Source organism: Martes martes (genome assembly GCF_963455335.1).
Source record: "Martes martes genome assembly, chromosome: 3".
In the NCBI taxonomy this organism is placed as follows: Eukaryota; Metazoa; Chordata; class Mammalia; order Carnivora; family Mustelidae; genus Martes; species Martes martes.
Window position 1 is genome coordinate 56864648 of NC_137890.1, and position 16439 is coordinate 56881086.

General features: G+C 42.5%; 1 protein-coding gene across 4 annotated transcripts in view; it reads left to right on the forward strand.

Annotated features, from left to right (window-relative positions):
* LRCH1 (leucine rich repeats and calponin homology domain containing 1) overlaps window positions 1-16439 on the forward strand; it is a 195538-nt gene that overhangs the window by 172940 nt on the left and 6159 nt on the right. For 2 of the 4 annotated variants that reach the window (XM_080798074.1, XM_080798075.1), the window contains 2 exons: window positions 2630-2707; window positions 11518-12236. In XM_080798074.1, the coding sequence (XP_080654200.1) occupies window positions 2630-2707; window positions 11518-11724 (285 nt within the window). In that variant the 3' untranslated portion in view covers window positions 11725-12236. Of the gene's footprint in view, window positions 1-2629; window positions 2708-11517; window positions 12237-16439 lie in introns of those variants that run through there. The other 2 variants (XM_080798073.1, XM_080798076.1) reach the window with 1 other exon arrangement.

Below are 16439 nucleotides of genomic sequence, written 5' to 3' on the forward strand. Positions count from 1 at the left end.
CCCTGGGATCATGACCTGAGCCCAAGGCAGAGGCTTTAACCCGCTGAGCCACCCAGGTGCCCCTTCAGGCAAGTATTTAACCTCTCTTTACCTTGATTTGTTCTCTGTCATGGAAATATTCCTGTGAGGATAAAATAAGGCACTAATGTAAGCCATTGTTATTGGTGTTTGTAGAGCAGATTTTCGAAAAATTTAGAGCCCCTAATTTCAAGGCACAGTGCTCATAGAATACCACATAATGAACGTTTTTCTCCCTGCCTTCCCCCCAGGAAAGCCTCACCATGACATTATCTTTTTTTTTTCCTTTTTTTAATTTAAATTCAATTAGCCAACACATAGTACGTCAGTAGTTTCAGATGTAGTGTTCAATAATTTATCAGTTGTATATAACACGCAGTGCTCATCACATTGGCTGATGGGCATTAACAAGGTCACAGTGGTATTTTTTATGCTTTCTTTTCTCTTGGCAGCAGGTAGCTGAGGATCTCAGTTTCCTTTCTATATTGTGGAACATATTTTTCCTTTGAAAAGTTTTACCACATTTGCCTCAGAAAGCATGGGGGGCCGCCTAGGGGGCTCAGTCACTCTGCCATGGGCTCAGGTCATGATCTTAGGGTCCTGCGATCCAGCCTCATGTCTGGCTCCATGCTCAGCAGAGAGTCTGCCTCTCCCTCTGCCCTTTCCCTCCCACCCCCCACCCCCGTTCATGTGCGTGCTCTCTCTCAAATAAATAAATAAAATCTTAGAAAAGAAAAAGGAAATCATGGGGGGAAAAGATCAGTTTGTCTTCTCTTTCAAATCTGTCTCAAGCTTGCCTTAGTTTGGGCAGCAAACTCTGTCCTATAATCCAGTATGAAACTTTCCAGTGTTTTCTATGCCAAATTCTTATTTCATAATTGTTCCCAAATTATGAAAAACTATGACTCCTCATAGCTTCCAATTTGAATCTATAATTGTATTATTCATAGTGAATCTGAATTGTGTACTAAGCATTTTTATATTTTATTAAGCCTTCAGGACATGCTGCATTCGTCTAGAAATCGTTTGATTGTCAACCTATTTTCTTATTTATTTATTTATTTTAAAGATTTTTACTTATTTATTTAAGATGGGGAGAGAGAGAGAGTGGGAGCACGGGGTAGGGCAGAGGCAGAGGGAGGAGCAGACTCCCCAGTGAGCAGAGAGCCCGATGTGGGACTTGATCCCAGGACCCTGAGATCATGACCTGAGCTGAAGTCAGGCGCTTAACTGTCTGAGCTGCCCAGGAGCCCCTATTTCCCTTGCTAAATCACTTTTTTTAATTGAAAAAATAATGGGAAATAATGCCCAACGAGAGAAAATACAGAAACTCCAGGGGGAAAGGAAAAAAAAAACAACCCAAGCAGCCTTTATTCCATAAGTCGAAGACCACCTCTGTTAACATTTTGGCTTCTCTGCAAACTACTAGCATCCTTTCTGCATTCAAGTTGTTCCTGAATTCTGAGCTCCTCACAGATACCATTTAGTAGTTTTCAAAACCTACCAAAATCTAGAGTCCCCTCATGCCATCAAAATTCTTTCATAAATACCCATTTTAATAACCATAAGATATTTTAGCTTATGTTTTCTTATCACAGTTTTCCTTTTTAGAGATACGGGCTGTTTCCAGATGTCCACTTAGCAAACATTCTTGAGTGAGCGTCTCAGAGCTCCTCTGAGCAGCCAGGCCGTGCTGCCCGTTGGAGCCTGCTTGGGTCCTGGTCCGCGCGCTCACTGTCCATGCAGTGTCTGCACGGGCTGTGCTCTCCAATCCGGAAGGCTGCTCCCCACCCTCTCTCCACATCCCCTCACCTTGCAGCCACGCAGGCTCCCATTTCTCCTCTACTTCAACATCTCCAGGAGCCAAGCTATTCTTGACCCTGTAGAACGGAGTTAGATTCTTTTCCTTGCTTTTTTGTTACCCTCCTTATCGTCATGTCACAACCAAGACCTATACCATACTGTACTGTAATCTCCTTCAACCTACCGATAGTTCCCACTGGACTGAAGCTAAGCGACCATGAGGCTTGCGTGTTTGGCTTCCACAGGTACACACTTAGCCCAGAGCGGAGTATCTGACCCCCGGGAAACCCTCCGTTTGTACCATCATCGCTGCCCCGACAGCACTGGGTGCCTTTTCTAACCACGTTATTGTCAGCATTAAGCATTCTAATTTTTCATTCGCAAAACTAATATTGTCCATTTTTTTGTGTACCAGGCTGGTGCCATTTTGACTCTTCAGCCCATGGTGGGGTTGAATCTCTATTTTATTTGTAGCAAGTGCTTTTCTACCCTAAACCCAGGCAACATCGTAGAATGAGTCAGGTGCCCCATTTATTTACATCTTTATACACACACACACACACACACACACACACACATACACACACCACAGAATATACAATGTCTGGAAGAATAGAATCCAAAATCTTAATAATTCTTATCTCTAGGTAGATGTTTCTAGATGATATTTATTGTCTTCTATTTGCATATATATTTTTCCTCCCATGAACATGTATTAGTTGTGGCATTAGAAAGTTTAAAATTTAACCTGTTATTAAAATTATTTCTCTTTTAATAATTCATTATTTCTGCATATTTGTATTTCTAGCCTAAACTTAGCATGGCCAAATGCAGAAGAAATGTGGAAAACTTTTTGGAAGCATGCCGGAAATTAGGAGTACCAGAGGTAACGTCAAACTTAGTCCCCAGAACTGTGTTTTGGTGCAGATTTCCTTTAATATATGTGTTTGAATCCATTGAATGGATGTATAGCTTTGCACATGCTTTTTAGTTTCAGTCTTTCTTAAGGAATAATATTAAATAAGTTATACAAAATTTTAGTTTAAATTCCTCTATTGAAATGAAATTAAAATGGCTTGAAGTGGTAGGGTCAATACTGAGGGAAAAGGGAATATAATTTCCTTAGGGTTTTGAAACAAATGCAAAATAGTCAGCTTGAATCTCTACTCCAAGAGCAGAAATTACTGTGGCTTCAGTGAGCCTTCTGGCAAGTTCCACAGGGTAGAATTTTGGAGCTATTGGTTTTCCTTATCCACAGCTCTTAGGCAAAGCAGACCTGTAGTTGACTACTAATCTGTTGATTTCCATTCCGTATAGTTGCATTTTGGTTATGTGGATCAAAACGATCAATGTTGAAAATGTTATAACTATTGTTATTATTATAATTAATCATTACCAATAATAATAACAATGTTTGTATGTTGCTTTATAATCTGTTACCTGTTTGCAGTTCCGTTTCCCCCCGTTAGTCCGCTGTAGACCCAACTGGCATTCCCTATAGGCAGCCCAACTATACTTGGCTACTTTCCTTTCTCCCAAGCTCAGCCCCAGCCTCAGCTGGGACTAGCTCAGTCCCAGCCTCAGCCTGACAGCTAATTTGGGGCTTTTAGAGGACTTTGCTATTAGTAACATAAAATCATTTCTTCAGGAGACAAAAGCCAGTCCACTCAGTATTTGGGGATAAGTTGAAAAGTTTATCATTATTGTGATAAATGGAAATGCACAGAAAATTACATTTTTAAAAATTTTCTTCTGTGTTTTCCTATCTGCCAAAGACAAAGTAACTACAAATCCTGTGATGAAATACTGTTTATGAGTATGTGAAGGAATTATATTGTAACATATATAATTATATTGTAACATTGTAATTATATTGTAACTCTTCAGTGATAGGAGTTAGGTACTGGAATTAAGAAAGGGTTATTCTCCTTTCCTCCCATTGTCCCCTTTTTCCCTCCATCTTCCCTCCCTCCCCCCTTCCTTCCTTCTTTCCTTCCTTCTTCCCTCCCTCCCTCTTTTAGCTTGTTAACATTCGAAGGTAAGGGGTTGGTTAGTGGTGTAATTCTTTTTCACCTTATTTGAAGACAAGGAGAGAACTATTAAAGCATCATTATGTCAGGGGCACCTGGGTGGCTCAGTGGGTTAAACCTCTGCCTTCGGCTCAGGTCATGATCTCAGGGTCCTGGGATGGAGCCCTGCATCGGGCTCTCTGCTCAGCAGGGAGCCTGCTTTCTCCTCTCTCTCTCTGCCTGCCTCTCTGCCTACTTGTGATCTCTGTCAAATAAATAAATAAAATCTTTAAAAAAAAAATTGAAAAAAAAAGCATCATTAAGTCAGAACTATATCCATAAAGAAAAGCTCGTAAATTCATGTTTAAAAAGAGTATAATCTTTATATGATGGACTAAATGTCTTTGTGATCAATTCAGAATCCAGATGTCTTTCAACAATGTGAATCTGTGTGTCCGTATTGCCTGTGTATGTATTAATATTGCATATACCTTGTTGGCTTCAAATATTTGTAAAACTTCCTATACATACTATTTTTAATAATGTGACCCCATCCTGGGCTAATAAGATTTCCATGTGCGAATCAAAACTATCATACCAAGTTTCAGAAGTTATTTGTGTCTGTGCTAGAAAGCACTGGTGAGTTATGACCTAATCCCTTGTGATGTTTTTAAACTCATCAGAAAATTTTTTGGCTTCTGGTGGTACAAAATGAAATGTAGATGCCCTTAACCAAGTGTTATGAGTAAAGATTGGTAATTGCAATTTTCTTTTAAAGTAGGGAAAAGGAAATTAAATTACCATAATATGCACAGAAAAATGTATCATAATTTCTGAAATATGCCCCTAGCACCATGTCCCATGGCAGTAATCAGCAGTTCATAATTTCTGAGAAGATTGAGTTACAGGGAATAAATAACCTTTCTTGCCAGGGTCCCATTCAGCTATGCTTAGTAAGAAATATATTACTTAAGCCATTTTTGAAATTTCTTTTTTTTTAAGATTTGAGGAGACCTTCAAGTTTTCATCCTGTATAATGTGTATGTGTGGTTGTGTGTATGCTTGTGTGTGTGTGTGTGTGTGTGTGTGTGTGTACACATATATCCATCCTGATGGATAATCCAATAGCATTTTACCAGTGACTACAGTTACATTAAGCTTTTTGCTACCAGAAAAATTCTGTTGGTTAGTTGGCAGTTAAACTTCTTAAGGACATATATTAAATTAAGGAAGGAGTGTTCTCATGGAAAACTAGAAACGCTGTTGGAAGGTAATTGGCAGATCTCCCTGTACACACAAGGGAGCTTGCTTTCATCTCACAGAAGTAACGAGGAATACATGATTAGAAATGAGGAAATCTTGTCATCTGGACATAGGATAGTGAGTTGGGGGAGGGTTGGAATGATTCCCTTAGATACACTTCTTGCACTACTGAAGGGGGTTGATGTTATAATGTGTATGTGGCACACAACAATTAATTATTTACATTAAAAAATTATATCACAAGCCTAAGTGCAGAAATTCTCCATATATGATCAGACATTTGAAAAGACTGGTACCAAAAAAAAAAGAGAGAGAGAGAGAGAAAGAGAGAGAGAACCTATACCATTACATTTTCTTAATTGTATCACACTTCATATTTGGGGAACAAAATAGTCATTGATTTCCCAGTCACAGACATAGTTAATTCCTCAGTGTAAGCTTTTCCTGCTTTCTTCTCCATCCATTACTTAGCTTCTCACAGACACTCTTAAGTCACAGAGATGGTGAATTCTGTAGTTTATAATAAGCTCAGTACTAATTGACAGTGATGAATCACCGGGTAGAGACTGGAAGGTCACAGCTGTGCTCTAAGCTCTGCATTTGGTGTCCTTTGTCATGGAATCACTGTTGGAAGCTCGAAGGAAAAAGCTGCACCCACCCCGGATACAATTTTGTCCGGTCCTGTTCGGGTAATGTGGTTGCTGAGCACGGGGTAGTTAAGCTTTTACTTATAAAAGAATCTGAAGGGATGGGAGTCATTCTAAAAATGTTCCAATTGTTCTAGTTCATTATATTTTCTTTAGAAGTCCGGGTGGACACAGTCCTAGCACTGTGCCTCAGGGTGGGTCAAGGTTCATGAAGCGGTTCACTCTGGTGTGGATTACCTTTAAATGTGCCTTCTTCAAATGGGCTGCGGTCAGCGTACTTGCAGGAGGTTAGCGAATGAAGACAGGTAAGGCAATTCTAGACCTCTGGGTGGTATTTGTGACGTCTGGTTAAGGCCAGCTCTATATCCCCTTGGCTCCTTAGTCGGGGAAACAGACTGAATTTGGAACAGCAGCTGCTACTGATGGAGAGAAGACATCACAGAAAGACATTAGTAATGGGGGACCTGGAGCAATTCTGTCAGGGTAACAGGAGAATTAACTTGCTATTAATTTGCTATGAGGTAGAGGCTTGCTAATGAGATTGCCAAGGAGAGGTCCTTAAAAATGAACTGGAGGTAGCACTCGCGGGCAAGTTTCTTTCTCAGTGGAGGGGATGACATCCTCTCCAATAATTATTTCAGTGTAGGTCATTTTCCCTCCTGCTGCTCATTTCGGGTGCGTTGGGGTTTTGGTTTGGGGACCACGTCCTCCACAAAAGGGACACACACAGAGCGAACATAACCTGGAAGGAGAAGAGTGAGTGGGTGAAGGGGATCTGTGAGCAGAGGGAGAGAATACAGAGGTTTGGGGTCAATTATCTCTGCTTGTGCTGGTAACTAGTTCGGTGCCCTGAGGCTAACTCCTTAAAATGAGAGGAGGTTAACCATTCATCGAGGACTTCTAATGCAGGCAGTCATCTTAAATGCTCACCGTGGAGGGTTGGAGGTAAATGTTTGATGGCTACACCCTGAGGAAACTAAAGTGGGGAGGGGTGAACCCCTTTCCCAAGCTCAGGTTAGCAGCTGCGTAGCTGCGGATCTGGCATTTGAACCCTGCTCTCTGAGCCTGAGGGTCCCGCTCTGCGGATAGCAGGTGCTGGACTTGAGCAGTAAATTCCAACCATTCTTCAGAGCCCTCGAGTCTTGCCAGTAGCCAGCACAGGAGGTGAGGGAAAGCCATGGGGTGGGAAGGAGACTACAGATCATTTTAGCCCCTTTGCATCCTCCAGAGCGGTTTCTCCTTTGCCCATAGTCTATAGTGGATTCCCAGCTAACATTCTATTGCTAAACACGGTGTGGAAATCATCGGATTCCCAGAGTGCTCTGAGCTGTAAGATTCCATGAACGCTCATCTGTATCCTGCAGCTCTGTAATTGCTTCCCCTGCTTAGCGGGGCTGTTCCGCAGTAGAAGGATTAACTGCAGGCGCATCAGGGAGCCGGGGAAATCTGGGGATTGGGTGGTGGTACCGGCACCACCCAGAGCTCCTTGCGGTAATGAGGCCGGTCGTCAGACCGTGCAAGCTGTCTTTGACTTCCGGAGCCCTGCAGCATCAGCTCGACCTTGAAGACAGGCCTACCGTTGGTGGGCTCTCGAACTCTTGAGGATACATTCTTTGCGTCGCCCGAGACTCTGATTTTGGTTAACCCTTGGACTCGTGAGGCCCTTAATGGACACACTGAGGCTTCTTTCCTTGGCCTCTAAACTTGTACAAGATTCGTGGTTGGCAGCTGGGGGTTTCCAGATTGATTCAAATTTAGGACAGTTTGGGGCTCTTATTAGTGTTGTCGCAGGTCCAAAGAAACATCTGATTTATGAAGCATTAAAAGTATTAGAAAATAGATATTTGTTTGGTTCACCAGGGAAATTTTTCTACTCAGTTTTAAATAGCCTTGGCCTCAGACCTCTGTAAGGAGCAAGGTCCTTAATTTAAGACATTTGCTCTCTTTAGAGGGGGAGGGAACTTCATAGTCATTACTGTCTGCAGAGGGGAAGTAGAGAAGAGGATTTGGGCAGCAGCTCCCCTGAGTGGTAGACTCCTTGGGCCCCTGCCTGCCTGGGCAGCACAGAGACCAGGGGCTTGCGAGACTGCAGGGGATCCCTCGGCTTCTGCGTCGGCCAAATGGAGTTAAAAATAAAATCCTAGAAAACATTCAGATTCTAACAATGATCATGTTGATCTAAGTGGTTGATCAAGTTGACATTGTGGCTGAGTTGACATGGTGGCCGAGTCTTCTTTGCAATACCTTTCATTTTTGCCTATTGTTGTTTTTTTGTAATGAGATAATGGTATCTGAAAGTAACAGTAGTAACTTCCCTACTGTCAGTGAGGTTTTAGGAAATTTGTAACTACTCTGAATTTTTTTTAATTGACGTACGTTCTATAAATTGAAGCTACTCTTTTTTGTTGTTGCTTTAATTTTGAGAACAGGAGAAATGAATTCTTTCTCTTTGAGCTTTATGCCTCTTTTCTTCCCCCTAATCAGTAACTTTAGCATCAATTTAAATCATAACTAATAAATAATTTTGGGGAGATGGGATGAGATTATTATTACAAAGTTTAATTTTCTATTTATATTGGTTAGTCTTGAGGTCAAATAACCAGAGGTGTAGACTGGCACATTTATTATTTTATTAACCACAGTTTTTAAATTCAAAATTTATTAAAAAGTGTCAGTCTCTAGTGTGTAAAATCAGGTACATTTCCTAACAAGTTGTATGTGTTTACCATTGAGAAAATAAGACTCCTTTCCCACCGTGTGTCTCCTGATGGCAGGGTCGCCTGTGGTCAGCAGTTCATATGTGCATTGTTGAGAATAAGCCTTTTATTTTTTATTCTTTTTTAAAGATCTTATTTGTCAGAGAGAGAACACTCACAAGCAGGGGGAGTGGCAAGCCGAGGGGGAAGCAGGCTCCCCACGGAGCAAGGAGCCTGATGTAGGACTTAATCCCAGGATCCTGGGATCAGGACCTGAGCCAAAGGCTGACACTTAACCGACTGAGCCACCCAGGTGCCCCAAGAATAAACATTTTAAAAGCAGCACCTTCAGTTACAATTCGAGATAAAGTAGTTTACTGATAATAACAGTTTTCCTATAAGTCCTTAAAATTGATGATTAGTTCTCATATATTTGGAGAAAATTCTAGAAATCCTTCATTACCTCAACCCACCCCCCCCAGATTATATACCTTGTCCATCAGCACTTTAAATGTTCAGAATGACTATCAACATTCCTGATCTTTGTTATCTTAGATTTAAAACAAATACTTTGTAAGTGTTGACCTTAAAAATTAAAATTATATTTAAATAAATTGAATATATTCTAAATTTCCTAGAATTTAGACTGTATGACACTCAGAACGTTTATAAACCAGATCTTTTGCCTGATCTGTCTACATTTCTGTTTGTGTCCATAGTATTTGGGGAAACCGGGCCAATCTTTTAATAGTAACCTTAGTCACACATTCTTGAGTTGACTCTAAGAGAATCATTTAACCTCTGGCGATTGTGATTTCTGTTCTCTATGGTGGGAATTAGCATCCACACTTGCTTCTGAGGACTCTGATTATATTAACTGTGTTTTTCAAATGCCTTGCAGTCATTACTAATTTTGAGTGAAATTTTGCCTCCTTAATTGTCTCTTTAAATTTCTTCCTTTTTAGCATTTTCCTATTTTAATTGTAAGATAAGAAATGTATAATCCCTAAGTCCCTCTCATTACGACTGTAATTTGGTGGGCATAAGGGTCAGAAAATTCATTTCTCCCAGCGGTTTCAGCCCTGGTTCCTACCCCAGCATCCCCTCAGAGGCTGCCCCGAGGGCTGCTGAGGGATGAGGGACAGAATCAGAGAGCAGGTCCGAGAGGGCCCCAGCAGCCTGTACTCTCCCCGTTACGGGGATTCCAGTTTTTGCCTACCAGATGATCTTAGACCCATGCCTTTTCCTTTAGAGATTATGATTTAGTTTAAACCAGCCACCATGGACTGTGAGTCTAGCCCCTACCCACTTTAATCTGAATTAAGCCCAGAATCTGAGGCATCATGAAATTAATTCCAGGCGGAGAAGAGTGTTATGTTTTGGTTACCCGTGTGAGACGTGTGCTACTGAAGAACATGGCAAGAACAATCTAATTCAAGTTCTTTGATGGCGCTGCCGGGTTGCAGACCAGACATTTCCCATAGGGTTCCAGGAAATGTACTAAAATACACACTAGAGGTAGAATGATTTGCTTTTAACATGGAAATACCTACTTTTGTGAAAATCGCATTTCAGTCTGTCGATGCCTTCTGTCTTATGTCTGCTTTGCTCAGATTTCACTGGTTAAAGCCCAACATTGCAATAGAAAATTCTGATTGCAATAAAAACTTCTTTCTTTAGCTGTTTCCCCATCTGCTTCGTCCGTGACCAGCCTCTCTCTCCCAGTGAAATCAAATCTATGTGTAGCTGTTTTAATTCTTAGGAAAGTAACAGTGGTAATTTGATTCCTCCAAAGTCACTGAGAAAAGATGCATCATCTGAATAGAATATTAAGGAGACTTGATATCTTTAAAAAGTCTTACTTTCACAGCAGCATCTCTACCTTCATAAATTAAAATAAGAGTTGAATGCTTTTCACCTTATTCATCCCACTTGCTATTGTAGTATTCCTATTTATCTGAGGGCATCAAGCTAACTTCAGAGGATATAAGCAAGACAGCATCTCATATCTTAGAATCTTTCAGTGGCTCCACGATTTGCATCTGCTTCGCAATGAGGCTAAAATAAAGGGTAAAACTGTAGCAAAATATATTATAAAATATATATTACATATATTTTAAATGCTTTGCCAATTTTGAAATAAAGCTGCATTTATAAAATATAAATATTTTCAGTCCTTGTTTAATTTGGACACAAAACTACTTCTCTTTCCTACTGACCTATCAGTTATAACCCCTGTTAATGGTAAGCTGTGGTCGTTTCCAGTTCAGGAACTCAGTGAGTCAGGAAACGGTTTGCTGCAGATATCCAGCTGCAGATATCCAGAGGCCGACTCAGAAGACCTGTGCCCCACTCTACCTGTTTAGTGGTGAAGAAATTCACTGAACAGCCCCATGTGGGCGGGTACTTTTATTCTAACTGCACATCTGAGAAGGCTCCTCTAGACTTTGGCTTATGGGTAGCTGCAAAAACATGAAATTGTACTTTCTGACACGTGTTAGGAACATAATTAAAACCAGCATTCCCCAGAGTTTATCAGTAACCCTTAAAACAAGAAAAAAATTAGATGTACGTATCACCTATCAGCGAGAACTCACTTATATTCATTCAGTCTTCATAAACCAGGCTGAAGACCACATTGAGAATGGTGAGGACAGGTGGGGGGACTCAACTTGGAAGTTTATATTTTTCCCTTAGGTAAGGTTATGTCCTCAGTGTCCCAAGTGAAAAGCTCTTATTCTTACGCCCTTGGTGAGCACGTGATACCACTGAAATATTCGAACCGTTTCGATGCCAGAATGACCTATAAATTGCAGAACGTGCCATTCCTTAGTGGTGGCATTCCTTAGTGGAGGATTTCTTTGTGCTGTTTGCAGAAAACACGTTGGGTATGCTGCTTTTCCTTTGTAGTGGGTTAAGAAAAATCTTTGATGGTGGAATGGGTTTTACCTGCTTGAAATAAGGGGTTACTCTTGCCATTTGCTAGTAACCAGAAATGTGTGCTTCTTTCCAGCTGTTCTTCTGTGTATTTTTAATTGTATGCACTGTCTCTTTCTGTTCTAATGGCTGCCCACGGAATAGGCCGACCTCTGCTCTCCGTATGACATCCTGCAGTCGGACTTTCGTCACATTCGAAAGACTGTTGACACTCTGCTGGCACTTGGGGAGAAACCCCCACCACCAACTTCTGCCCTCCGCTCCAGGGACCTTCTAAGCTTCTGTCTTGTCCATATTCTCTTTATAGTGCTGATCTATATCACTTACCGCTGGAATGCTCTGTCCGCCTAACGCCTGCATGTGCACCCACACACCCTCTGCTATGTCACCCTGATCCATCGCAGGCCCCTTCCGCCATCTGAGCCTTTGCCTGGCCGACTTCCCTCCCTGTCATCTCTTGAGTGATCTCTGGAGTTCTGAAGCCGGACATTACGCGTCCGATTTTCCCAAAGCACAAACTATTTTATAGAACGCAGTTGCCATTAAAGAATTTCTCCCCCTTACTGGAAGACAGCGACCAGTGTATCCAGACCTCACGCTTTCTCATTCCCACAGTGCCGGCAGCAGTGCGCTGCAGTTCTTCTCTCTCTCCCAGGGAGCTTCGCTGCCCTGGGTAGAGCGGAAGATTCTAGAACAGGAGCAGAGGGGATTTAGGGTATGGAAATCTTTCCTTTGGGTCAGTGTCGGATCCTAATTCGGGACTGGGCAATAGTGTAGAAGGGCTGCCTTGCAGAGGAGACAGAAAACTGGTATTTGGGGCCCTATTTGGCCTATTAAGGTCTTTAATAATACCATTATTGACCAAGTTGAAAAATGCCATTGGCAAATGACTGCTTTGCTGGCCATGCAGTTGGCTTCCTCCCTGTTGCTTGCCATGGGAGCTGTGAGGGGCACCAGGGAGCTTTGCTGCCCACTTCCGCAGGGAGGAAGCCCCTCTGCCCTGCCCTGCCGCATGAGACCTAGCTGTGCAGGGGGTCGCTGGGAAGGAGGGTCCATGGCTGTTAGAGCGCCACCTGGAGGATTCGCTTGCACATCACCTGGCACATATTTTTACTTTTTGCTCCTTGTTAGGTCTACTCTGAGCTCTTAGGAAAGCATTTTCCAGAGGGATTTATATTTTTAAATAATGTAATGGGCCGTTTTTCTTTTTTGCTACATCACATCATAACTGCAGGTCAAGAATGTGATGGATTTGACTGTATTTGCTTTCAAATAAAGCCATGCGTCATGGAACATCTTGGTCCTAGCACTTAGGTTAATATGGCAGAAGCCAACAATAAGAACACTCTTATTTTAGAAGAATGTAGTGTCCCTAATGACTTGAAATGTCTAGTTAGCCTTTGTTTTCCAGTGACATTAGCAAGCCGCTTCTACCTTAAGTGAGCTTACAGGATTATATATAGTTAATATATAACTTTTGGAGCAATGTGATCAGTTTGTAACTAAAAGAAAAAACCCACTAGAATCTTTTCTTGGCCAAGATATTCCTGGTTCTGGGATGTCTTTCTCTAATATGAGAACGCCCTGCCCCATGGTTCAGACAGCTTCCCCTAGGCTTCGCATTACATCCGGTTGCCAAATACTGTTTCTTAAAGTCGGGAGGATGATGACATTAACTTCCTCAAGATAAATTTCTAGTTTACTCAGATGCAAAGAGTCTACATCGATGGCTTCTAAGAAGATAATTTTATTTTTCTGAATGTTTCCATGAATCCAGGGGACTTGAGAATATGGAAGAACCACACAGTTAGAAAAGTATATTTATAAATATTCTTTGTTGCTAAATCACATTTTCTAATGGGAATATTCTTTACATAAGAATACCTTGAGTTACCTGAGCAATACAAAATCCTGATTTTGTGTGGATTGGTGAAATACAGGGTATGCAGATGCCACTTAGCTAACCTCAGCTGTGTATAAATAACCCACAGATGTACGGAATTGCTTTTGGTACTATCTTGTACTCTTCAATCTGTAACACAATAAAAGCCCTTTGTGCAAAGTCTAATGAGCACCCTGAGCCATAAGTTGTTTAATAAACACATTGCGGGTGATTATTCCAGGTTCCGATCAGCCCATTGATGCCCTGACCTGTGCCCCCACCCCCACCCCAGAGCAGCTCTCTGGGTCTCCACCAAGCTCTGCAGTGCACTGTGGCTTCCCTTAATGATCCCTGTTTGGAGTTTTTTTTCTTCTTTGGGAGGGGTGGGGGGCAAAAGGGAAGAAGAGCCATGACTTACAGGGTGGCACTTGGAAGAAAATTCTATCAATAAAAACTGAGTAGAACAATCATGTGAGATCAGATTTAATTTTCAGTGCTGACTTGATGGCATTCTTAGGCTATGTTCATATTTCAGTCCTGGCATCAAAGGATTCTTTAGATACGCTTTCATTTCTCATGCCATTAATGTATCTGTTCCCTAACGTGCTGCTCCTCTTGGGATCTGTGGGGTGGTATTTTTTTTTTCAATCAAGTGGTATGGTAACTAGCAGAACACAATTAATTTAGCCCTTTAGGCAAAACTTGGAATGAACTGTCTTGCCCATTGTCAGGCTGTTCATTTCTATTTAGAATATTAAGCCTCTCCACGATTCTTCCCTGAGGTACCCACACACCAACCCATATGCTCGCATGAGGCCCGCCATTACAGCGTGACTGGGGATGTAAGCTGATGTGCTTGTCATCTGAGCGGTGGGCAGGGATTTAGTTCTATAATTTATATGTGCATCCTGAATCTCCTTCCTCACACAAGAAGGACCATTTTTCCAGTACCTTCAGTGCCCGATAAAAGGAACCCATTGTTTATTTATGTTCTGTATTTGAGATAGAAAGATCTATTTGAAAGAGAAAGTTCTCTTTCTCTAGCTCCTCCAACTGGTGACAGCTCACCCCTCAGTATCAGGATTTCCACAATATGTCACAGCTAATGTCTATTCATTCCCTCTATTTATGGATTTATGATTCACATGTGGCTCAGTGTTCGGGGCAAGACACTCACAGAATGGGGCTGGTGGTGAGGGGCCCCGCAGAATTTAAAAGTAAGACAACCGAGTAGGAATTTCATCAATGAAAATAGGTTTTTAAAAAAAGGCGCTTGAGGGGCGCCTGGGTGGCTCAGTGGGTTAAAGCCTCTGCCTTCAGCTCAGGTCATGATCCCAGGGTCTTGGGATAGAGCCCCACATCGGGCTCTCTGCTCAGTGGGGAGCCTGCTTCCTCCTCTCTCTCTCTGCCTGCCTCTCTGCCTACTTGTGATCTCTGTCTGTCAAATAAATAAATAAGGTCTTTAAAAAAAAAAAGGCGCTTGATACCCTGATACCTTTTTTTGTGAGTAAGAAATTAAATTCTCTCTAAAATCCATGTTGCTCTATAAGGACAAGACATCCTAAGGACAAAGGAAGTCTCACCTTACAGGGTACAGTACTGGAGAACGGATTAAAATTTCAGAAGCCTGTAAGTGGTTTTGGATTAAATGAAAAATATTTTAATACCATTTTATTTCAGGGGATTTGGGTTTAAAATTAGGATTCATATTTTGGAAGTAGTTCTCAATAAACAATCAGATATATAGAGAATGTGCACTTTTTTCCTTCATTGAGACCATCAGGGTCCAGTTCCTTGGCTCTTCAATGTGATTTTATTTGTGCTTGTGTTCATTTATTCGTTCTTCTAATACCGAAGGAACACTCTTGGAGTAAGTCTCTGTCGTAGACCTTGGGGATACGTGACCCTGTCTTCAAAAATCCTGCAGTCTAAACCGGGGGTCAGCAACATTTTTCTGTCGAGTGCCAGATGATAAATATGGCAGGCTTTTTGGGCTCTGCAGTCTATGGGACAGCCACTCCGCTCTGCTGATAAGAGTCTGAAAGCAGCTGTCAGCAACCCCCTGTGAACAGGGATGGGTGTGTTCCAGTCAAACTTTATTTACAAAAACAGGCTGTGGACTGACTTGGCCTGCAGGCAGTGGGTTTTGGACCCCTGACCTAGTTGACAAATCAAACGGAATTCAGGGTGACACAAGATTCTGTAAAGCAGGGGATCGGACCTGTTGGGGAACGGGGAGTCTGCAAAGCCTTTCCGGAACTGTGATGTTTACCCCGAGACCTGAAAGGTGTATAGGAATCGCCTGGGATCAGGGGTGCAGGTTCGGGAAGTGAGGAAACGAGCAAATACGCGTGGAGAATGAAGTATTCCCGAGGGAGGACGCACTTGGTGGTGGCAGGGCTGGAGGGCAACAAGTCTGTAGGAGTGGGACATGGTCTCCGTTTTACATGGGAAGAAACAGACCCCAGAATGCTCAGGCGGCAGGAACTTGAAGCTCGCTCATGTGAAAATAACATAGATGGTCCTACTTCAAGTTCAGTCACTTCAGGGGCAGGAACGGGCGTTTGAGAAACAGACTGACAGATCTGAACTACGCAGGCATCAGTGACTTCATCTTAGTCCAGCGGCTGGCCCAGGAGGAGGTCCCCGCTGTCTGGGAGCACAAGGAGCCGTAGAAAGAGGAGAGCCAGGCGGCCGTACTCCCGGGAGGCCTCTTCCGTGCGGTCCAGAGGTCTGTTGCTCTTGATGAGAAGCCCAACAAACCAAGTCGCAGAGCTAACGCCTGTCCCCGAATTGAGGGTTCTGTGACACCCCCCCACCCAATGTGGAATTTGATGGGGCTTCTCAGGATAGAGGCCCTTTCCTGTCCCCCGGGGGCACAGAGGCAGCCTACCCACCTCCAGATGAAGGAATTTCTGGGCAACTGCCTGATGTTCCAGAAAGAGCCCGGGCTGGGAGAGGAGACACGTGTTCAAATCCTGTACTTACCAGCTTTGGGACTTGAACAAAGTTACCTAACCTCTCTACGTGTCAGTTTTGTCATCTGTAAAAGAGAGCTATTAAATCCGCCTTACACAGCTGTCCTAAAGAAATAAGCAATGCAGGTCCGTAGTGTTGGCCCCCAGCATGTAGGAGGGGCCCCGGAGATCTTTCTGATTTCGCATTTACTGTTTATGGCTTCTCT